The 22540-nt window shown below is 43.3% G+C and overlaps 1 protein-coding gene across 8 annotated transcripts in view; it reads right to left on the bottom strand.

The window, feature by feature from the left end:
• The window catches only part of ssbp3a (single stranded DNA binding protein 3a), a 99671-nt gene extending 89873 nt beyond the window's left edge, over positions 1–9798 (bottom strand). For all 8 annotated transcript variants that reach the window (XM_070887234.1, XM_070887232.1, XM_070887230.1 and 5 more), the window contains exons 1-4: positions 9653–9798; positions 9256–9328; positions 8967–9028; positions 4721–4805 (exon numbers count right to left, since the gene is read on the bottom strand). In XM_070887234.1, the coding sequence (XP_070743335.1) occupies positions 4721–4805; positions 8967–9028; positions 9256–9328; positions 9653–9708 (276 nt within the window). In that variant the 5' untranslated portion in view covers positions 9709–9798. The remainder of the gene's footprint in view (positions 1–4720; positions 4806–8966; positions 9029–9255; positions 9329–9652) is intronic.
• Positions 9799–22540: the final 12742 nt, after the last annotated feature.

The following is a 22540-nucleotide window of genomic DNA, read 5'->3' on the forward strand; positions in this document are numbered from 1 at the left end:
ATAGTTGGTGTATGTTACAGAATGCAGTACACCAGGCTGGCACCCACAATGACCATTACAGCAGAACTCCAACAGAAAACTGTTCAAGACAAACAAGAGCTTCTTGATGGTGCACAGTTGGTAAATGCACCACTGGTGTGGAACTGAGCGATAGACTTGGAAAGCCCACAGCTTTGACTGATGATTTGTTCTGACTTCGCCGATCTCAGCTGAGACATCAGCAGGGCCCTTCTATTGGCAGCACTACCTCAGAGTTGGCGATGGCAAAAAAAATCCAAGTTCCGGTGCTGAACGCTATCTAGTGACTCTTGCAGGAAGAGATCGCATGTGGACAACTGGCAAGCTAGGACTAGCCTCAATCATCATTGTCTCATGGTCCCGTAGCCTACCAACACTGGCTACCTGTGATCGTTCTTCATGAGTATACCCTTGGACCAGCGGGAGCCTGGTAGTTGTGTAACTGCACCCCAGCTTAAGTCAATGGCTTTGGGACTGGCAGCATGAAAAAGAACCGACATATAATAATTGCACATTTCAATTTTGAACCAAATGGGTGCTCTGATTAAATGGGTATATTAAACCCACTCCAATCCTGATTATCAGTAATCCACACAAGATAAGCAGAGCAGTGAAGTTAAACTGACGTCACATACATCATAACTAGCTGTCTCTTGCTAAAACACAGGACAGCTGCATACAACTACAGCAGACAGAACAAAGTGGTGATAAGTCTCAGCTAACTGCACCTCCTCCAATGGTTTAATAGGTAAACACATCATCCAGTACTACCACACCCAGACTAGAGGGTCTCAAATTCAAATCGCTGTCAGGTAATCTCTGCCAGTACAGCAATTAGGATACAGCCTGTAATTGATTTTATGTTCCTAGGCTAGAGGGAAAAAAACAAAATCAAGAAAGGTTCTTGCTCCTAATCATCTTTCAGTGATCCCTGCCAGAAAATGTTCGTACACATCAGGCGAGGTGAAAACAGGCTCGGCTGCTGCTCCCACAGTCAAATAGTCCATCGACACACAAAAGAATGAGCACTTGGGGAGATGTTGACTTCTGTTGAACCACACCCTTTTAGTTGCACTTGGGTCCCAATTTTGAGGGTCTGAGAGAAAGCAAAAAGGAAATCGCTTGCAACTGAAATTTGATACACACACGTTATTTTATCAATTTATAGCCAGATGTATACACACCATTGAAAATTTGCATAGAAACATTAGTTGGTGCTAAATCGTGACATTAACTTATGTGACTAGATTTTAACTATTCAAACGGTGGCATAATAAGGACTTGTACAGAGGCTCTGGATGCCTGAAACTGACACTCACTTAAAGAACCTTGAGGAAGAATGCAAGCATCCTTACAGCAAAGGTTGATAACTACACTATTCAACTGTAGAAGTAAATGCTCTACAATGCAATCTACGCACGCGTAGACATACAAGAAACAAACCTGTAGTCCCTCTGGGCACACTTACGGCAGGGGCACAGTACACCCAGTCTTAATTGCAACCTCAATTACAATGTATCCAGTCTATAAACATTCAGAGTCATTGGAAAGCCACATTTTCATGGCTCTGGCAAGCTGCCGTCGAGTACTTTGTTTACAACTGAATCTCGGGGCTCCAGCCTCGAGTGGACTTTCATTAGAATGGCAGCTGCTTCTCAGGACCTCCTAGGATAATGTAAAGATGCCTTCTGGCCTTCCTACTGCAAAAGGGCAGTGAAGGTAACCACTGGTTATGCAAACTCTGGTTTAGAATGCTATCAGCATTGGGCACCATCGCTGAGCAATGATCTTTCAATTCTGGGCATTTACCCATTTTTTCCCAATATTCTCCCTGGAGGCACCAACTTCATCCAAGTGGCCATTCTTTATGCAGAAGCCTAGACAGTGAGCACCAGCATCATTGCCAAGCCCATTCCTGCTCTTGCCAAATGCCCAATTTCCAGTAGGAATCACTAGATTTTACACGGTTCCAATCCAGAAGTGGACAGCACAATTGTAACACCTGAACTGCTGCCTCAATGGAGAACAGCTAACTCATCACGGACCACGATTAAACCTGCATGCTTCTGGTTTGGCTTTGTACAATTCCAAGCAATGTTTTTATTTTAAAAATCTACCAAATCATCAGGAAAGGTCTGACTGACAAAGTTCTGACTACACACATGCTTGCTTTACATACAGGGAAGTCACATTTTGGGACAGAGGTCAGTTACAGAAGATTCTTTACTCTTTCAATTTTTCCTTTATCTTGTTGGCAGTGACTTATAATGGTACACAGCTCCATGGGTACCAGCACCCCCCTTGACTTCCAAGGGTTTTGCATTGTTCCTGTGCTCATCAGTCACCCACACATCACTGGATAGGAAACAGAATCAAGACTTTCAGCCAATTTCCTCCTCTTAAAAATAATTCCAATGAACATTGAAGGCAATTGCAGCATCCTAACTGTTGTTCTGGATGAAGACCAGCTAACTCACCAAGAGGACCGATGCCAACATCATCCAGATCTGTATCGTTCAATACCATAAAAACAATGCCTTTAGCAACTGAGCTGTTGGGATTCAGGCAAGATTCTTTCACCTAATGTGTTTTTGCTCAAAACTGAGAAGTCTTGTCTTTAATTGCCAACTCTTTTGTTCAAAATTAGTCATGTTAGATGCTTTTACATTGCAAAGAAATGTGCTTCCATGATAGTTACCCATTGTAGGCCTTCCAATACTTAGACTAAACACAGAACCCGCCAAAATATGCAGATAAGTTATGATTTACATAAGTAACTTTAACAAGGTTTTAAAATTTGGCGTGACCTAGAGTTCTATAGACACCTTCGCTTATATTGGGGTAATGTAAATCAATTTTTTTTTTTTAAAACACAAGAAATGCAAAATACTCCATTTTGTCCCATTAAAAGTAGAGTCTGTACATGCCTTAAGCAAGTCATCCTCGATACGAGGGGCCGCCTAAGAGAAAAGTATATACAAGATCAGAAACAGAATAATTCACAATGTCAAACTGCATTTTTCTGGTGTGTTGCAGAATATTGCAGCAATGCAACATTACTCAGCATAAGCTTCAACACCTTTTCCTGCAAGTTTGGTAAACTATCGTTACTCAACCGGTCACTTTAGCCTGGCTCCAACCACTCAGTTCCACCTGCAGTACAGTTAATCATAAACAGGTTGTTGTCACCTAGCCAACACATAAAACCTTGTGCCAGGGTTATAAATTTTCTAGGCTCTAGCACAGTCACACTGGGGAGGTGCAGCTCTCACTCTTACACAGGCACATTAACTCTACTTCATGTTCCATTAGCAAGCAGATGAGAGAAAAGAGCCCAACTCGGAGCTGAACCAGTGACATACCAGCAGACATCATTAGTTTACAGAGCACACCCAAACAGCAGCAGCAGTACGATGACCAGGCTTTAGCTACTAAAAAGAGTCACATAACATCTGTTGACTGATATTCTGTGCATTCCGAGCTTCATGTTGGTTATTCCATTTTTTTAAAACTTCTAGCTATATATAAGCATCTGTCCAGACCAAATTGTTTAATTTGAAATAAGAGCAGTTATGTGAAACAAATTAATTCTTGAAACAGCTTTACACACATTAATGTGATAATGTTTTCCAAAATAAATAACTCCCACAAAGGCAGCTTGCTCTTGTAGCGCAAGCTTTACAGTGAGGAAGCAGTTTGTATTATTTATCATTCACTATCACTGACATACTTAGTTATGACACCCCAGTGCCCAAGTGTTAACTATGCAGAGCATGTGTCAGCAGCCGGTCGAACCCATCTACGAAAACAGACGTTCACCAGGGTAGAACAGCAAAGCAAACTCTGCTCCAATATGCATCTCATTCTCACTCAATCCACAATCACCAAGTGCTTTCAAAGAATGTTCATGTTAAAGTCTATTTGTGTTATGTTGCCAAACTATGAAAGTTTCCATTTTCTTTTTTCATCACAAGGTCTACTTTAAAAACTTTATTTTTGATCTGTATAAAATTTATTTCCATTCTGTGACAAATACATTCCCATAGCTTGTTCTTAAATTATGAGTAACAATCTCCAACATATGATACTGAAAGCTTCAGTATAGATACGACGCAGGCTGATCCTGGACTCTTTCACTGCATTGATGTGCTCCAGGCACCTGCTAAAAATAATTTAAGTACCAGTACGTAGGCAAGACAACAACCAAAAGGCAACAGTGGCAAATAATCCTTTCTATGAACAGACCAGATTTCAAGGTTTACACAAAACAATAAACCCAAAGTAACACAACTTCCTTTAAAAAAAAATGTCCACAGGGAGTCAGTCATTCCAACACAGTTTTAACGTTGCTGTAAATTTTTCTCAATCCTTTCTTTGCATTTGCTTGTTACGAAGCACGGTCACCACAGAGACTGGCAACACCCAACAAAGCCAAACCAAATCTCTTGCGAGTCAACCAATGTTCATTCAAGCCAGAAAGCCACAATCAATCATTTTCAAACTGTATAACAATAAGTTCTAGTTCAGGATTTATATTTGATACAGATTTTTAACAATGAAATTCCTCCTCCCAAAATTAGAATCTGCAAACAAGCATCAACACTGTCAACTGCAGAAATGACACACCATTTGGCAGTCACTTTCTATACAACAGAATTATTTAAACCTATAATTATTCAGAGGAATTTTTTTTTAAACTCACATAATCATGGAAGGCTTTTGCTTCACTCGAATGTTCACATGTATCTCGCCTTTCAGGAGCTGCACAGTAAAGGTCCCAAAATACACTGGGGGAGAAAAAAAGTGTTACTAATTCTAAAATGCATCAGAAAATCATCTACTCCAGGCATGCACATAAGAATAATACACAGCTCTCAATGGTAAATACAGGATGTGTACTGGCACTAAAACCACAAGAACAATTACGATTTTCAAGAAGTAGTTAATAAAGTCATGGCTTTAAAAAGCAGCAAATTCAAGAAAATACAACTCAGTCCATGTTAATATTTATAACAGAGTAAAAAAAAAGTAATATTACTTAAACTGAGTATCAAGTAAATTGATGCTCATAGTACTTGACTGCAAATACAAACTACGAGAAAACAGTTACAATTCTAACTCATCCAGTCTTCAGTCTGCTTCAAGACGTCTGCTCAGTTCCATTCATGCTGCGCATTCACAAATCCCCAGGTTCCACCCCGGTCCTGTACCTGCAGGTGCTCAACTAAAACATTTATCTGACTGAACCCATAAATTTGCAAACTAGTCCGGCATTATTCCATATAATTAGTGTCTCGTTGACATATCTCCAACTTGTACTATATATACTTTTCAGCAGTCAAACTGAAATACTGTCTTATTTTAACAGGCCTACCTGTAACAGTACTAATTACTAGTAATTAGGGACAACAGATTATTGTAAACACGATTAAAAATCATGACTCTTTTCCGCCCCCCCGCCACTTTTTTGAGAAATTCCACCCCCTCTGAATCCTCTCCTGAAAGCAGATACATGTTGATGTACAATCCCACAAGCATCAACAGCCTTCCAAAAGACTATGCAGTTCATCTAAACAGTGGCAGCAAGCTATTCCATATTAGCAGCATCTCAGCTGAATCTCATCTTATCCTTAAACCACTCACAAATACAGATTCTCAGAGAAATACAGAGAGCAGCTATTTGCCCCATCTAGTTCAACCATAAAATCTACAATCTCCCATCTGACAGCCTTTTACATAACCCCTGAGCTTTTACCTCCACCACGTAGCTGGAAGATCATTCCAAGTATTGATTACATTTTGTGTGTGGTGCTACCTGATGGTCCAGAACTTGGCTTTTGTCGGCTTTGTACACACGTCTCAGTCCTGCAGTTGTGGTTCAACTACAACCTTTTCTATTCCACTTGGTATTTTATTGACACCTCTAATATCCCCTTTCATGCACCTCCATTCAACACACACACCCTTCCAGCAGGAGTCAATGGATAACAATCAGTAGCTCTAGCTAGTTCTTCCCCTCCCTAGCCTGGGGTCACTGAGGACAATTGTAGCACACCACCACCCAGGCTAAGATTAGCAGAGACGTAGATGGAACCTGAAACTTCCCTGGTCCATAAGGCTTGATCTTATACTGGGTAGTGTAGTTAACCTGCTCATCTTTCAGGAAGCTTAGAAGTACTAATCACTAAAAATATTAAACATTGCTCTTTTAAACCATTTTCTCCCAGGCCTATGCTGTCTTTTAGCTGGATACTGGGTCATAGGCCATCAGGCAAAGCTCACCACCTTCACTCAACTCCTCCCTACAACAGCGCAGATGAGATCACAAACACAGCGATTGGGGGGCGGGGAGTTCGAGACCGAACATGCATGTCTTGCGCCACTGTGGCACTGTGCATTAGCCCGTCAATAGATTTGTTTTGTACAGTAACCAAAAACATGAGCATTTACACCAGAACATTTAAGATAGAAGTAAAATACAATCATGTGATTACTATTCTCACAATGATGTGCAAGGCATAATTACAGAGACTCGGGGAAGTCTGAAGGGACTTTAAAACCTATATAGAAATCCAGCAGGTTCCAAACATTAGGTGGTGTGCACTTGGGATTGCAGAAGCACAATTTCAAGTTGGCAATCACTTTTCTAAAAGCGTAAACAGACTGATCAGTTGCAAAGTTAGAAAAACAGAATAAATAAGTACAACTTCTAGTTGCCGTCAGTAGATGAACCAGGACAATATTTATTAACGCAACACACAAACAGCTAAATCAGTCAGCATGCTTCACAATCTTTGTCCCACAGAAAACCCAAGATGTTTAACAAATTTTACAAGGATCCTACCTCAGAGCCTAGAACAGGGGTGGAAATACATTCAAATATTTGTACTGTAGACTCTCCCAGAAATCAAGGCAAACATCAGCTGATCAAATGTTATAAAAAGAAAGCAATTCTAAAATGACACACTTCGTACATTTCCCTATCAACATTATTTTCCTATCAATATTCCTGGGACTGTCTTATTACATCCCAATTTACATATAATCAGAAAAGTAAATGATCTTTTTTGGGTGGGGTGCGGGAGACAGCGCTATTAAATTCCTATAAAGTACGACACAGCTTGCATTTTGTGACATTCAGTACCAACACATCACACCATATGAGGAAATGGGTCCCAAGTTTGATTTGCTATGTCGTGAAGAACAATGGTACAGTATGGAGGTGCCAAGCAAAAACCACATGTGCTTTCCAACATGAGAGATGGAGGTGTTGAAAATGGAAAACGCACCCCGTTGGCTTCCTTCAGGCACCTTAACATCCAGCCCACAGTGACTGATGGACACATGCGAGCAGGTGGACTACAATAAATAACTTAAGAGCGCTCAAAATGCTACATGTAAACAATATACAAATGCAAGTACAAAAATTAATAAAAGTTTACCAACACTTTAACTCTATAGCAGTTTACATAAATACAAATTGTTCCACATCAAAAAATCGGTTTATTCAAAAGACAATTTTACAAATCCCAGTCTAATAATGTACAGACACCAGTCATGTTTATGCTATGGAACTCCCAATTAATTTTAAATATGTCCAGGTTTAAATGACAGATTCCCTTGCATCTTTCCCACCCCCATATATCCCCAAACAGCTGCCACTTCCTTTTACTTTCAGCAAGACTATGTGGGTGGCTCCAAAGCTGTGATCAGCATCACTCTGCAATCAGTTAATAGGAGGAATACCACTGTGGGGACTCCTCTCAGCTATTTACTCTGGGATGTTATACTAAAATGCCAGTGCAATGCCATCCAGCCAAAAAATTCAACAGTTCTCCCTCACCATCTAGCCCTATCCTTCCAATTGCTTAACAAGCCAATAGACAAAAGTAATCCCAATAAAGTTATCCTGGTGTGAATTGAGCCACAGAATGCAGAGATCCCAGGTCTGGTTCTCAGTCTGTACTGGGTTGGATCTCAAGGGAGGGAGCTGGGGGGAGACGATGCTTTCAATAAGGGGGGGGATGGTTAGGAGAGATGTTAATTAGTCATGGCTTCCATTCAACACAGTAACTCCCACTTGAAAATGAGCATGTGTGGACATCAGACAAGGACCCAATCAGACTCATCTGCAATATCCTTCATGATTAAATGGCCTGCCAACACAAGTCTAGGTTCCCACATGAAGAATGGCTACTTGGATGAGGTGCTGGATAACTGCTACCACCTGTGGAACCTCAACTCCACAAGAGGCAAAATGTTCATTAACAGAGGAAAAATTGGAAGTTGCGTTTTTTCTTAGGGACTCAAAAAATCATGACTGGATTCAACCTCCAAGGTGAAGATAAGCGCTGAAGCAGCACAATTACCCAACAGCTCTAATAACCCACCTAAACACAGCCAGGTTTCCACCCACTTTAACAAAGTAACGAAAGATACAGGAACATGATTTTAAAAAAAATGTAATCCCACATAATAAACTGGTTTAACTGTACACAGCACCCGAGAGGAACAGCAAAGCAACTATGTAAGCACTATGCAGTAGAGTAGGGGGGGAGGTGGGGGGGGGGGAGAAAGAGAAGATACAGAGGTGACATTTCTGTCACTACAATTGCTACAAAATGATCTCGTGTACAGTTGAAATCCGTTTGTATCTACATGGCTCAAAATATAATTTTGAAAACAGCCCATTAAAACTATTTAAAAGAAAGCAGTTAAGAAACTGCAAACTATTTAACGAAAGGACGTTTAATCAGCACCAAAACTACCGATTTTTATCAAGAGATGACTGTTGCTACTATAGCCCATTGTTGATCCCATTATCAGTATGTTTTGGTACAATGTTGTCAAGAAGTTCCAAGAGAATTAAAGTATCTATATTTATCACTGGGAGCGATGATGGGAACTCTGCACAAGCCAATGTGGGACACTTAAAATTATCTACTTACCACCACCAGGAGTGTAAAAACCCAGGAGGTTCTCCTAATGTAATATTTTTCTCCCATCGTATCTGCAAAACATAAACAACAAAAAAACACACACTCAGAATAAGTATAGAAGAAAAAGAGGGCGAGGAGGTGGGGGGCAGGCTGCATTCAGAACTAGTCAGTTGAATAGAATTTTTTTTTGTTTTGTAGCCACAATAAATGGCAAAAGGTTAACACAATTCAAAATGGAGGCGAGATTGTCCGCCTGAGAAACAAAGGCTAAAGCGGAGTGATGGAGACATGCAGTTACCTCTGAGAGGAAGGTCTGTGCAGATTTCTGTGCCCCGACATGAAGCAGATATTCGTACACGTACAGAGCCAACCTGCGGGCGAAGGAGACACAAAGGAGCCGGTTACAAGGCTTTCTATTTATTGCAGCGGGAATGCAGAGAGGGAGAGCGAGCGCAAGAGAGGAGCTGGGGGTTTGTCAGCGAGCGGCGCTGCACCCAACCAGCCCCGCCGGACACAATGTTTCATTCAGTTTCTTTAAAGAAGCGGAAACGCACAACGTGCGAGTCAAAAACAAATAATAATAATGATGAAAAGAGATTTAATCCCCGGGATTTGCAGCAGCCGCTGTCCGGCCCCGGGGAGCCAGCAAACGGTGAGAAATCTCTTATTTTTTCAATCACCAAAATTAAACTTACTTTTCTCGCGCCTGCCCGTCCGAGGGCACCGCCGAACCTTTGCTTTTGGCGAACATGCTTTTTGGGGAAGGAGCTGCCTGGCGTCGGGCACCTGTCAAACCATCAAACCCGGGGCGACCCCATCGCCGCGTCCGCGCACGCAGCCCAGCCCCGGCAGCGGAAAGGGCGGCCTCGGCCCCGCCTTCGGCGCCAGAGCGGCAGGGGGTTCAGCCAATCGGCTGCCGGCGTCCAGCGTCAATCTCCAGCGCTGGCCAATCGCTATCTTCCTCGCCACGTCACTCACCCGCAGGCCGTTCTCCCGCTCCGCCAATCAAACCCAGGCAGGTGGGCGGGAGTTTCCCGCTGGCGTGACTGGCCAGTTTGGTTTCAGAGAGGGACTGCGCTGATTGGTCGGCTGCTGAGAGACATCGGCAGGGGGAGCCTGGAAACTGCGTACCCAGGAGTTTCTAACCCCCCCCCCCTACGCTATTCCGGGCTAGGGCGGCATCCCCCCGCTCGGCGGCAGCTGTAAAAACCTGGGACGGAGTGGTGCATTCGGCAGAAAGTCCAAACAAAAATTGAACAAAATCCCATTGTTTAACGCTCAATTCTTTTTCTGTTGCATTCAGTTTTGTTTTGGTTCAACATTCTGGATATTACATTTTTTCTAGTTATTTTTCCCATAATAGTCGGTGCTTTTTCGTTGGTTATTAAAAATGCAATGTTTCTGCTTTAATAAAGTCGACTTCACCCTCCCTCGGGCAGTGAGAAGGAGATGTTAGGTTCATACAGAGTTAAATGCAGAGCTGTACAAAACCAGATTCTGATTACTCGGTTTTAAATCAATGTTGTAAGACCCTAACGCACACGAACAAAAGCGCATGCAACGCAAAGCATGTGCTTCAGGTAAAAATATAACGCGTGGAGAGGTAGTTAGCCCAGAATAGAGCTGCACAAAAGTAATTGCACCGTCATTAATGATTCTAATATCTTTATTTTTGTGTGGTAGAATATATTTTCCCCCTTTTAAGGCTCCCTGCTGCGAATAGAAAGAGAAATGCAACAGTTTGGAACTGATCGAAACTGGTTTGTATGCACGTGATGTGTAGTAGTTTTCCATTCGGATCCTATAGACGGCAACTCATTCTGGAACAGGCACTGGGAGCTGTGGCGTTTACCAGTTTGCTAAATCCTTCTAGTTGGTAACAATATCAGACCCCCATCCAACAGCAGTGAAAAAGCCCGAGCCATCCTGTGCACAATCAATGCGAGGCTTAACCGTCTAGACCCAATGTTTAACTTCTCCAGCTTCCAGGATGGTTTATAGTAAATTATTCAGAACCGGCTTCCTGTGTGCATGAAGTATAAACATATGCAGATTAATCGGAAATTTCTGTGACCACAACCAGAATTATTGTTCGAATCCATGCATTTTGCCTTGGGTCGATTATAAATTATTCGTGTGTGTGTGTTTATACAAGGTCTGTTTGTATATTGCAGTACCTTAAAACCGTGTAACCACAATGAAATACAACCCATTTTAAACATTGCTTAGCGAATACTATTTCTGAAACAGAAAAAAACAAACCCTTTTGTTACAATTCTCAGTTCAGAACTTGAATTAATTACGAACAATGACTTCACTGATTTTTTAAAAGCAGAAATTTTGAACGATATTTTAAACCTGGTATCAGCATTAAATGTACCGCACCAAAAACGCTCCAACGCCCCACGACTTGGCTTTTAGGTCTATTGTATAGATAACTTAAAAATACTCTATGTACTGTTTTTTCATGCCAGCTTACTGAGTCTGAATTCAGGGACAATCAGAAGTGCACATACACGAACCAAAAATACCGGCTGTAATTTGCATAACCACAGCCCATGCAAGCTACAACTGAATACTAGTTCAGTACTGCGATGCTTTTTTCTAAACTTATCTATTAAAGTCGTCGAGCACCACATTCTACTGAGCTATGGGGCAGACGATCTAGGTTCAATTGCTACTCTGACAAAGGCTCGACATCTGGAACTTAACTTGCCTTTCTTTTTTCAGATGCCTACATGTTTCCAGTATTTTCGGTTTTATTTCAGATTTCTTGTATTTTCATTTTTTTGATATTCGAATTAACTGATTTCAACAAGGTTTGCAACAGTCTTTTAAAGTGGTCAGAAACAAATTGCAGCTCTTTTTGTGTTAGTGTTTTATTGTTTAAAGTAGGCATATTATTTCATAAAACTAGTTCAAACATAAAACATAATTGCCGATTTGAAGTCCAATCATGAAATAAGAGGCGTTTCACAAAAAACATTTTCATGGTTCTTGATCAGCTAAACAATCTTCAAAGTCCTCCACTTGTCATTATTGCTTCATTTGGGTTCTTGTGATTTCATGCAACGTCTGTGTAAGTGGGGTCTCTTTGGGGTGGAGTCAGTTCAAAGGTTGCACACCTAACAATGGGAGATTGGAACTTAGCCGATCCTCTCTGGCAGACTCAACATAGTTGAGCCAGAGACATGCACAGTATGCCAGGACACTCTTTATGATGGCGAGCTTAGTTGGCTCAATGCTGGGACCTGGAAGGATACCTGTCATTGAGGCCGGAGACTCTTCACACTTATTTTCAGATAATCCCTAAAGTTTCATTTCATAAGCAGTCCTTCGGAGTCGAGGAAGACTTGCTTCCACACTAGAAATGAGTTCTCAGGTGACTGAACATTCCAATGCGGGACCTACAGTCTCTGTCACAGGTGGGCCAAACGGTGGTTGATGGAACAGGTGGGTGGGGTGCTTGGGTTGCCACACGCTCCTTCCACTGTCAACACTTGGCTTCAGCTTACTCTCGGCAAAGAGACTCGATGGGTTCAACGCCTTCCCGGATGCTTTTCCTCCACTTTGGGCGGTCTTGGCCAGGGATTCCCAGGTGTCGGTGGGGATGTTATATTTTTTCAAGGAGGCTTGGAGGGTGTCCTTGAAGCGTTTCCTCTGCCCACCTGTGGCTTGCTTGCCATGTCGGAGCTCCGAGTAGAGCGCTTGTTTTGGGAGTCTCGTGTCAGGCATGCAGACGATGTGGCCCATCCAGCGGAGCTGATCGAGTGTGGTCAGTGCTTCGATGCTGGGGATGTTGGTCTGAGCGAGGACACTGACATTGGTGCGCCTATTCTGCCAATGGATTTGCAGGATCTTGCGGAGGCAGTGTTAGTGGTACTTCTCCAGTGTTTTGAAGTGCCTGCTGTACATAGTCCAAGGGGCTGAAATTGATGAACTTACTGCCCACTGCTGCCGACATTCCCCTGCTCGAACCACCCAGTGCCACTTTTGACGTGGCCTGGAGCGGGCGGGAGGGGAGAGCCGCTGGGAAGCGCCCGCCGGGAAGCGGGAAGCGGACGGCCGATGCACGTATGTAGACTCCCGCCCGCCGAAATTCCATATTCATGTGGCCGGGAGTCGGTGGCAGGACAGCGGTGGAGCACTGTGTGGAAGCTGCTCTGTCCTCAGCAGTAAGTGTGAAGATGGGGGATAACAGGTTAGTGACATTGTTTACATTTATTTCTTTACAGGGGCTTACCTGTATGGGGTCCCCTGAAGGTCGGCAGATGTTTTTTTTATGCTTTTTATTTTTAGGTTTCAACCCTCCGTGGGCTCGACTCCATTCTCGGTGGTATTTGGGCGGCAAGCGCATTTGTCGCCAAGAATGAGAGCTCCCGCCGGCTCCCACCCAGATTGACAGCGTACGTCGCTGCTTTGCCGCCCGCCGACTTCGAGGGATCTTGCTGATGAAAACCCCACCCAAAGAACCGTCAGGGACCTCGGCGGTCCTTTGAGCAGCACTTGAGCGGGCAAAAGCCTTCATCAAATTCTAACCCCATGTCTCTGAGCCAGATAGGAGGGTATCACCACTGCTCTGTAGACCATGAGCTTGGTGCTGGGATTAAGGTCCTGGTCTTCAAAAACTCTCTTCCTCAGGCGACTGAAGGCTGCACCGGCACTCTGAAGACGGTGTTTGACCACATCGCGATGTCTGCCCTTGGTGATAGTAGGCTCCTGAGGTATGGAAAATGGTCCACGTTGTCCAAGGCCTCGTCATGGATTTTGATAACCGGGGGGCAGTGCTGTTTGGCGGGGGCAGGTTGGTAGAGGACCTTTGTCTTACGGATGTTTCGTGTAAGGCCCATGCTCTCATATGCCTCAGTGAAGGTGTTGACAATGGCTTGGAGTTCGGCTTCTGAGTGTGCGCAGACGCAAGCGTCATCTGCATATTGTAGTTCGATGACGGAGGATGGGACAACCTAAAGTAAGATGGTTGTAACTGGACCATCAGTTCACTTAGTGCTCTGTGTGCAATTTTAACTGATTAAACTCCAGCAGTACCCCATCACACTTTTGGGGATCCCTAATTCTTAAGTTTTATGGACTTGGGTAAATGGGTGTAAACTTATGGGAAGAGAGTGTGCACTCCAAATGAGACAAATAGAAACTATACTTTGATGGATTTCCTAATAGTTTAGTTTAGAGATTCTTAAGCATGGTGATGCAATTCCACACTTAATAGGCTTGTGACCAAGTTAGAAAAGGAACATGTGATCTGTAGAATGCATTCATTGGCCAGCAATAAATTCACAAATGAGTGGCTGAAAACATTTTGGAGGTTGTCCATTAAGTTTCATGCACATGAGTGTAGACACATGGATAGACAATCATATATAGATATCAATATTGTTTTTTTGTACTAAACTTATTCACATCATTATAGGCAGTGTGTTCATCCCATTAAAAACGTTTTTCAGAGCTTCAGGACTCTATTTTGTCCTTAATTCCCAAAACTGCTGGTGTAGGTAACTGAAACTTAGAACAGAGTTCTTGAATGTCACTTTCTCCATACAAAATTAATTATTCACATTTGGTGAGAATGCCTGGTCCCCGGATATTAAAGATAGTAATTAGTCCTTTGTCTGCCTCAGAAACACAGTTTATCTATGTTTCCAGACAGATTTCAAAAACTTTTTGACAATAGATTGACACATATGTTGCAATGCCTCCTTCGTAAATGAGAAAAAACAGACTCTATACTGTTGCTTTCTGAGCTTCTGAAGCAAAATCACATAGTTGTTCTTTCATTGCCTGGAAAATTGCTGACTTGCCAAAGTAAGAGATTGTGTACAGTCATGATGTTCATGTTTTTTTTTCTGTAAAGCTTCTGATAAGTCCTTCAGTTCGAGAAGTGATCTGTTCATCACACATTTTTCACAGATGCAGTAAAAGTAATCTTCAAGCCCTTGCACTTGCTTCTCTCCTGTGCATCTCATAATGTATCTTTGAAAGTCTCTTCAATGTGCTAGCATAATGCAGAATGGGAGTTCCAGGCAGTATTGGAAACTTAGAATCACCCAATGAGATTCAAGAATTTTGCCAATCTTTTGCAGTTTGACTCCTAGTTCTCTTTTGTTTTTGTCGTCATGCTATTCAATGAATACAGTGTTTCAATAAAAGACTTGATGCAATTGATGCCATAAACCTCTTCAATTGTGGCCCCTACAGCCAATTCAGATGATGAGCTAAGCAGTCCCAGGTAACGACTGAGCTTGGAAACTCATTCCTAAACAGCAGCAGCTCCTTTGTTTTATTCCAAACATCACAAGCGCACTATCACTGCGCATTCTTATCCACATTTCTTGCAGATCTCTCATTATCCCACAACATTTAAAGTATACTAGAAGATCTAATTTGATTATAGTGGCTGTGGCTCTACTAAGTTCAATCAAGCCAAAGAACATGGTGATCAATTTATCATTTCAAAACAAGACATGCAGATACAAAATCAATGTAGACAGGTTACTGATGATTGTGCTTTCATCAATAAAAACAGTTGTTGATATTCCATTGTCTTTTTTTCAGAACTTCCTTAGCTGCCAAATGTGATCCAGGATATTTTTTTGCAAGTGTTTCATTATGAAAATTGCTTTCTTCACTGATTTTCCCTTCAGCCCATTCTTTTGACAAATACAATCTCTACACATTAGTTTACACATTCAATGGAGAGGTCCTCACAAGCTTTGATATTTCTGCAGACTGAGCATCCCAGACAGGAACTCTCCAAAACTAGTTATGGATATGCCTCTTTGAAATACTGTACACCTATTGCTCACTGTTCCTGGAATCGGGGAGCTAAGCACAAACCAGAGATTAAGCAAGACTCCCTAAGCATTCAGCATCTTCGTGTTCTGGCATAACCCGCCTGTCATGTTCAGAAATGTGTTCATTTTGGCAGTCGAGGATGGATTCAGTCACAATCAAAGTTTCACCGACAGATGCTCCCAGCAATTGGTTGCTTACTGTGTAGGATGTTTAGTTTCAAGATTTGTAATTTGTCCATGTTGTTCCTTTGCATTAGACAGGTGTGAGAACAGAGTTGTTTGCAACTGGTTTTCTGCCGTCTTGAGTTACATGCAAAAGTAGAGGTGTTCATTTTAACTCTCTCACCACCTTAACTTAATTTAGATAATTTTTTACTCTGAGTTTATTACTGAATTTTCAATGATTGAAATAGTGAATTCTAACTCAATTGCCATATTTTGCTGGTGCATCTCCCAGCCTCCTAATGACAAAGTGGGGCAAACGTGCCTAAATTGTGACAATGTGACACAAAAACCAAGTAAGTATGTATATTAGAATACAGGTATACATCACGACGAGGCCTTGGACAACATGGACCATTTTCCATACCTCGGGAGCCTACTGTCAACAAGGGCAGACATTGACGACGTGGTCCAACACCGCCTTCAGTGTGCCAGTGCAGCCTTCAATCACCTGAAGAAGAGAGTGATTAAAGACCAGGACCTCAAACCCGGTACCAAGCTCACGTCTACAGAGCAATGGTGATACCCGTCCTATATGGCTCAGAGGCATGGACTATGTACAGTAGGCACCTCTAAACACTGGAGAAGTACCACCAATGCTGCCTCTGCAAGATCCTGCAAATCTATTGGCAAGATAGGCGCACCAATGTCAGTGTCCTCGCTCAGGCCAATATCCCCAGCATCGAAGCATTGACCACGCTCGATCAGCTCTGCTGGATGGGCCACATCGTCTGCATGCCTGACACGAAACTCCCAAAACAAGCGCTCTACTCGGAGCTCCGACACGGCAAGCAAGCCACAGGTGAGCAGAGGAAATGCTTCAAGGACACCCTTCAAGCCTCCTTGAAAAAATGTAACCACCCCACCGACACCTGGGAATCTCTGGCCCGAGAACGCCCAATATGGAAGAAAAGCATCTGGGAAGGTGCTGAACACATTGAGTCTCATCGCCGAGAGCAAGCTGAAGCCAAGCGTCGACAGCGGAAGGAGCGCGCGGCAACCCAGGCACCCCGCCCACCTGCTCAATGTTGGCCTTCATTGCAAGAGGGATGGAGTACAAAAGCAGAGAGGTCCTGCTGCAACTGTACAGGGTATTGGTGAGGCCACACCTGCCTACAGAAACGATTCACTAGGCTGATTCCGGAGATGAGGGGGTTACCTTATGATTATAGATTGAGTAGACTGGGTCTTTACTCGTTGGAGTTCAGAAGGATGAGGGGTGATCTTATAGAAACATTTAAAATAATGAAAGGGATAGACAAGATAGAGGCAGAGAGGTTGTTTCCACTGGTCGGGGAGACTAGAACTAGGGGGCACAGCCTCAAAATACGGGGGAGCCAATTTAAAACCGAGTTGAGAAGGAATTTCTTCTCCCAGAGGGTTGTGAATCTGTGGAATTCTCTGCCCAAGGAAGCAGTTGAGGCTAGCTCATTGAATGTATTCAAATCACAGATAGATAGATTTTTAACCAATAAAGGAATTAAGGGTTACGGGGAGCGGGCGGGTAAGTGAAGCTGAGTCCACGGCCAGATCAGCCATGATCTTGTTGAATGGCGAAGCAAGCTCGAGGGGTTAGATGGCCTACTCCTGTTCCTAATTCTTATGTTCTTATGTTCTTATGTTCCTTCAACCACCGTTTGGCCCACCTGTGACAGAGACTGTAGGTCCCGCATTGGAATGTTCAGTCACCTGAGAACTCATTTCTAGTGTGGAAGCAAGTCTTCCTCGACTCCGAGGGACTGCCTATGATGATACATCACTTTGAACTGTCCAATACTGCTCCCTAATGCATGGATATAAGGCAGACAACACGGTGAAACTTATAAAGCTATTCAATAGTGAACTGAGGGCTGACCTTTTTGAAAAGCCCTGTGTGATCAATAGTTGACCATCTGCTACGACTTGCTATATTTTCAAACTATTATGGCATTACGTGAACCGTGAGGTCTTCCCTCACATGGAAAACAACACAACAACCGGCTTAAGATAATGATGGAGAGCAAGCCAATGTCGGATTTTGCAAGCCACAATTGGTTATTGGATTGTAACTTTTTATTCTGTTTACCTTTTGTTCCCTCTGCGTAGAAAGTGAATGTTCATACTGCTCTGTGTTACTTGATATCCTACCTCCATCCTTGGCTGTCATCACCATCTTAAATTTGTCAGTGAGAACACTCCACCACTCTGCATGCACTATGCTGAGGCACCCATTGACAGGCACTAGCATAGCTTGCTTCCACCCATAGGCTAGCATCACTGAGAATACAAAACACTGTTCTGACTACTTAATGGGCAGTCATAGAAATCTGATTGGAGGCCGAGTGTGATCTACTTAAATTTGTCATAAAAAAAATTCAAGTCTCTAAGACGTGGTGTACATTAAGCACAGACAGGCCGTATAGGTGCTATGATTGTCCTCAGCAACCTTGAGCTAAGGAGGGAAAATCAGCCAATGTTCCCACTCTCTTTCATTCTCCACATTCTGAAAAGTGTGCAAGTGGCCCTTACGGCTAAAGGGATCAAGGGGTATGGAGAGAAAGCAGGAAAGGGGTACTGAGGTGAATGATCAGCCATGATCTTATTGAATGGTGGTGCAGGCTCGAAGGGCTGAATGGCCTACTCCTGCACCCATTTTCTATGTTTCTATCATTTGTGATGCCTTCACAGTTAAATAGTGTGGCAACACTCACCCTCTGGGTTTGCTCACACATGAAGAATGACCACTTGGGCATGGTATCAGAAGGTGACTAACACCCGTGGAACCATACAATTCCACAGGCACTGGTTTCCCTCTAGTATCACACCTAAGGTTCATTCTTAATATGTAAACCAGCCTATTCAACTGTGGTGTCATCATAGGCAACTCAATCCACTTCTCACCAGATATACCCCAACTTGCACTTCTCTGCAGGTGTCACTGGATAAGGATCAGGAGTCAGACCGTGGATGATTTGCCCTTTCCCTAGACCAGAAAGACTGAAGTAATCTATACCAACCCTAACTGAGTTCAGCTATCTCAATGCAGGTGAGAGATCAAAACTGGGACTTCCCTGGCTTGTATGGCTCAGTACCAAACCAGATAGTGAAATTTCTCATTAAACCACTGATCAGCCTTATTTTCCGTTTTTATGAGTTGTATTTCCTCATTTTTGTTTAAAGGTCATTTTGTGTTGCCTTTAAATCTGTTCAGAAAAAGAGTTTTTTCTGTTTGGATGGATAAGATTGTAACTTAATAGGTTCCTCGAAGTTGCCTTTGATCAGTGGCCAATGTAAAGGGCAGTTTCAGGATCAGGATGCTTCATTAGTTACAGCATGAATGTTCCTTTATATTTCCAGTTCGATGTATCCTACTGAAATTAACAAATTGCTTATTGCAGTTGAGACTTGAGCTCGTGTACCTGAAGACCCTGTGATCTCCTGTGACACTGCTCAAAGTCTACACTCTGCTTTCAGTGTTTTAAGGAAGGTCCATGATACTGAATGTGTTCAGGATTTTAGATCTCTGCTGTTTCAGCCAAAACAGATCAGCTCAAATCCATTAAAATGTGGACATAGGAATTAAATCTCACCTGAGTTCAATCAATATTCCCACAATGTTCCAGGGTTTATATAAAATAGAGGACAGAGCACCGGAAACAGCAGGATATATGAGGACTGGAAGGGGGAACAGCAGATTATATAGAGGATACACTGTGGGGATCCACTGGGAATGCAGAGGGCACAGCATGATACAGAGAGTATAATGTCGTAGAGAATATACTGGGGCAAAGATGTCCATTTATTATTTCCCTATCCCCGAGGTGTATTCTTCTTAGGCTGCAGTGTACCCTTTATTTGCCATTCTGTAACCTCTATATCCCACAGTATATCATTTATACCATTGCTTCTGCTGCCCCTATGGTGTATCCCTTGTGTGACTCCATTCCAGTTGTGCTGAGTCAGGCTGCGGGCAGGGAAACTGTGGTATTAATGAGCTGTTACAGGAAGTTCCCTTTTAACAGGATTGCCTTTGAGGTTACTGCAATCTAATGGCTGTTAAGCCTAAAACAAACAGCAGCAAATTTGTGTTTTGAACAAACCTAACCATTAAAGCAACATTTGCAAAAATTAAACAAATTAGTGAGTAGCATTATAACCTACATCTTACTGTGTGATTGCAATTGAGAATCTCATTCAAGAGGAAATGTACTGTACTACTCGAGGAACTAGCCATTTTGGGAGACCATACACATTCATTTTAAAATAAAACTTAAACTATTAACACTGAATCTATTTTTGAATTGCTTATCACCCCCTTCCTCGAAAAGGTACTGACCGATTCTCAAGGTGTCGTGCCAATGATAGCTCTCCGTACTTTACCTAACTGGCCATTCCACGGGTGGGTTAAGGCAGTGTGTGTTGTCAGGCCATTCAACTGCCTAGGGCAGCTGAGCCTGATTGTAATGCTATCTGACACATTGTGTAGCAGGAGTCACTGGATTGTGTGAGGATTGGACAGAAACCTTGATTCAGTCTTACCCCTCTTAAGCCAGAAGTAGAACCCCTTACTGTCCTATTGTTCAGCTAATTCAGAACTTACTGAGAATCAAATCTAGGATCTCCTTGGTGTGCATGGCTTGGTACTACATCAGGTGATGCATGTTCCCACTGCAGTCAGGAGGGCACCCTGCAGATTGACTGCCTGCCTTTGGGATTCACTGTCAACAGATGTACCATTGCAGAATCCTGCATGACTGGACATTTTGTACTTTGATGATTTCACAGTACACCCACACATGCACCATGAATCAACAGCGATTAAACCAGAGGACATATGTACAGACCCCAAATGCTGTAAAATTAAAGATCATTGTTGCAACACTAACTTCCTGGAAAAGCAAGGAATACCTTGTTGACCAATGCAGTAACTATGCTGTGCAACATTTGTATCCCAGCAGCTTGAACTTGTGTAACTACTTTCTTTCTTTTTTTCAGTCACACTCCTCGAACTATTTATTGACTATGGCCACAAGCACAGGCAACTCACCTCCGTATTCTGCCAATATTGTCCTGAGCGTGCTATTAGAAATTGGACAAGGATAAGGCAGGGGATATCATGCTTTCTGATTTTCCAATTCCACCCACTCCCATACCTAGCCTCGACAGGATCCTTTTCCACAGTAGCATGTCAACATCAGAAACTGCAGAATGGAGGAGCTGATACTGAATTTTCCCATTCCTTTCCTCCACGCCCACTGCACTAAGCTGTTTTATTATCAGGACATGCATGGCCAGTGTAGTGACAACATGATGGCATTGATGATCGCATTATGCTTAAAGAAATAGGGTTCATCTAGAAGGACAAGGGCAGCAGGTGCCTGGAAACACCATCACCTGCAAGTTCTCCTCCAAGTTATACACTATCCTGACTTGGAAATATATCGCCGTTCCTTCATCATCGCTGGGTCAAAATCCGGGAACTCCCTACCTAACAGCACTCATCATCATCGGCAGTCCCTCGAATCGAGGATGACATGCTTCCAAGTCAAAAAGTTCACAGGTTTTTCAATGAAGGATCTAAAATTCCAGGTCCGAACTAAATCTTGAAGGGTGGAAGATGCCTGTGCGTGGATTTTTTTTTAACGTGTGGTGACTGTTGCACCCCAGCCACCACACGGGGCTTGACAGAGCTAGGTCTTGGTCCAGTAGCAAGGATTAACCAAGACGACTGGAGACCAGCCCTGCTGCACAGACCTAGTGTGCACACATATCGCAGTGTGGGCTGGCCTATGCAGCCCCTGGGCCCTCGCCTCTTCTGGGCCCCGAACTCACACCTCTCCTGGGCACCGATCACGTCCCTCTACGATCTCTTGCTGCTCCTTCGCCCTAACCTCGTTGCTCCTTCGCCTCGACCTCACCACTCCTGTAGTACCTACCCACGCTCCAATCACTGACCTGGACCTAGATGACATCCCTTTTCACTGCCGTTGCTCTCCTGCTCCAGCATGTGCTGCTCCCTGGAGTAGTATGCCGCCACGCTGCAACTTCCGCTCCCCGGCCTGCTCGATGGTGCTCGCAGGCCGGGGGTCGCACAGACTGCTGGGCTAGGCCGCCACGCTGCTCCTTCCGCTCCCCAGCCTGCTTCGATGGTGCTCACAGGGGAGTACTTTCACCACACAGACTGCAGCGGTTCAAGAAGGCGGTTCACCACCAACTTCTCAAGGGCAATTAGGGATGGGCAATAAATTCTGGCCTAGCCAGCGACGTCCACATTCCATGAACAAATAAAAAAAATAAAGAAAAAACTTGCATTTATATAGTGCCTTTCACAACCCCAGGATGAACCAAATTGCTTACAGCCAATTAAATATTTTGAAGTGTGGTCATTGTTGTAGGAGGAAGACAACAAAGCTTAGCTCCCTAGATGATTTAAACAATGAGTTGTACAGACCAGAAGATTTGGTCTCCAATCTGTACTGAGCTAGCTAATCTTAAATGGGGCAGCGGCAGGGACACTACAATTGACTTCATCATCTCGAGGGTTAGGGAGATAAAAATCAGACAAGGTTCCTG

The sequence above is a fragment of the Pristiophorus japonicus genome, chromosome 8 (genome assembly GCF_044704955.1).
Source record: "Pristiophorus japonicus isolate sPriJap1 chromosome 8, sPriJap1.hap1, whole genome shotgun sequence".
Classification (NCBI taxonomy): Eukaryota; Metazoa; Chordata; class Chondrichthyes; family Pristiophoridae; genus Pristiophorus; species Pristiophorus japonicus.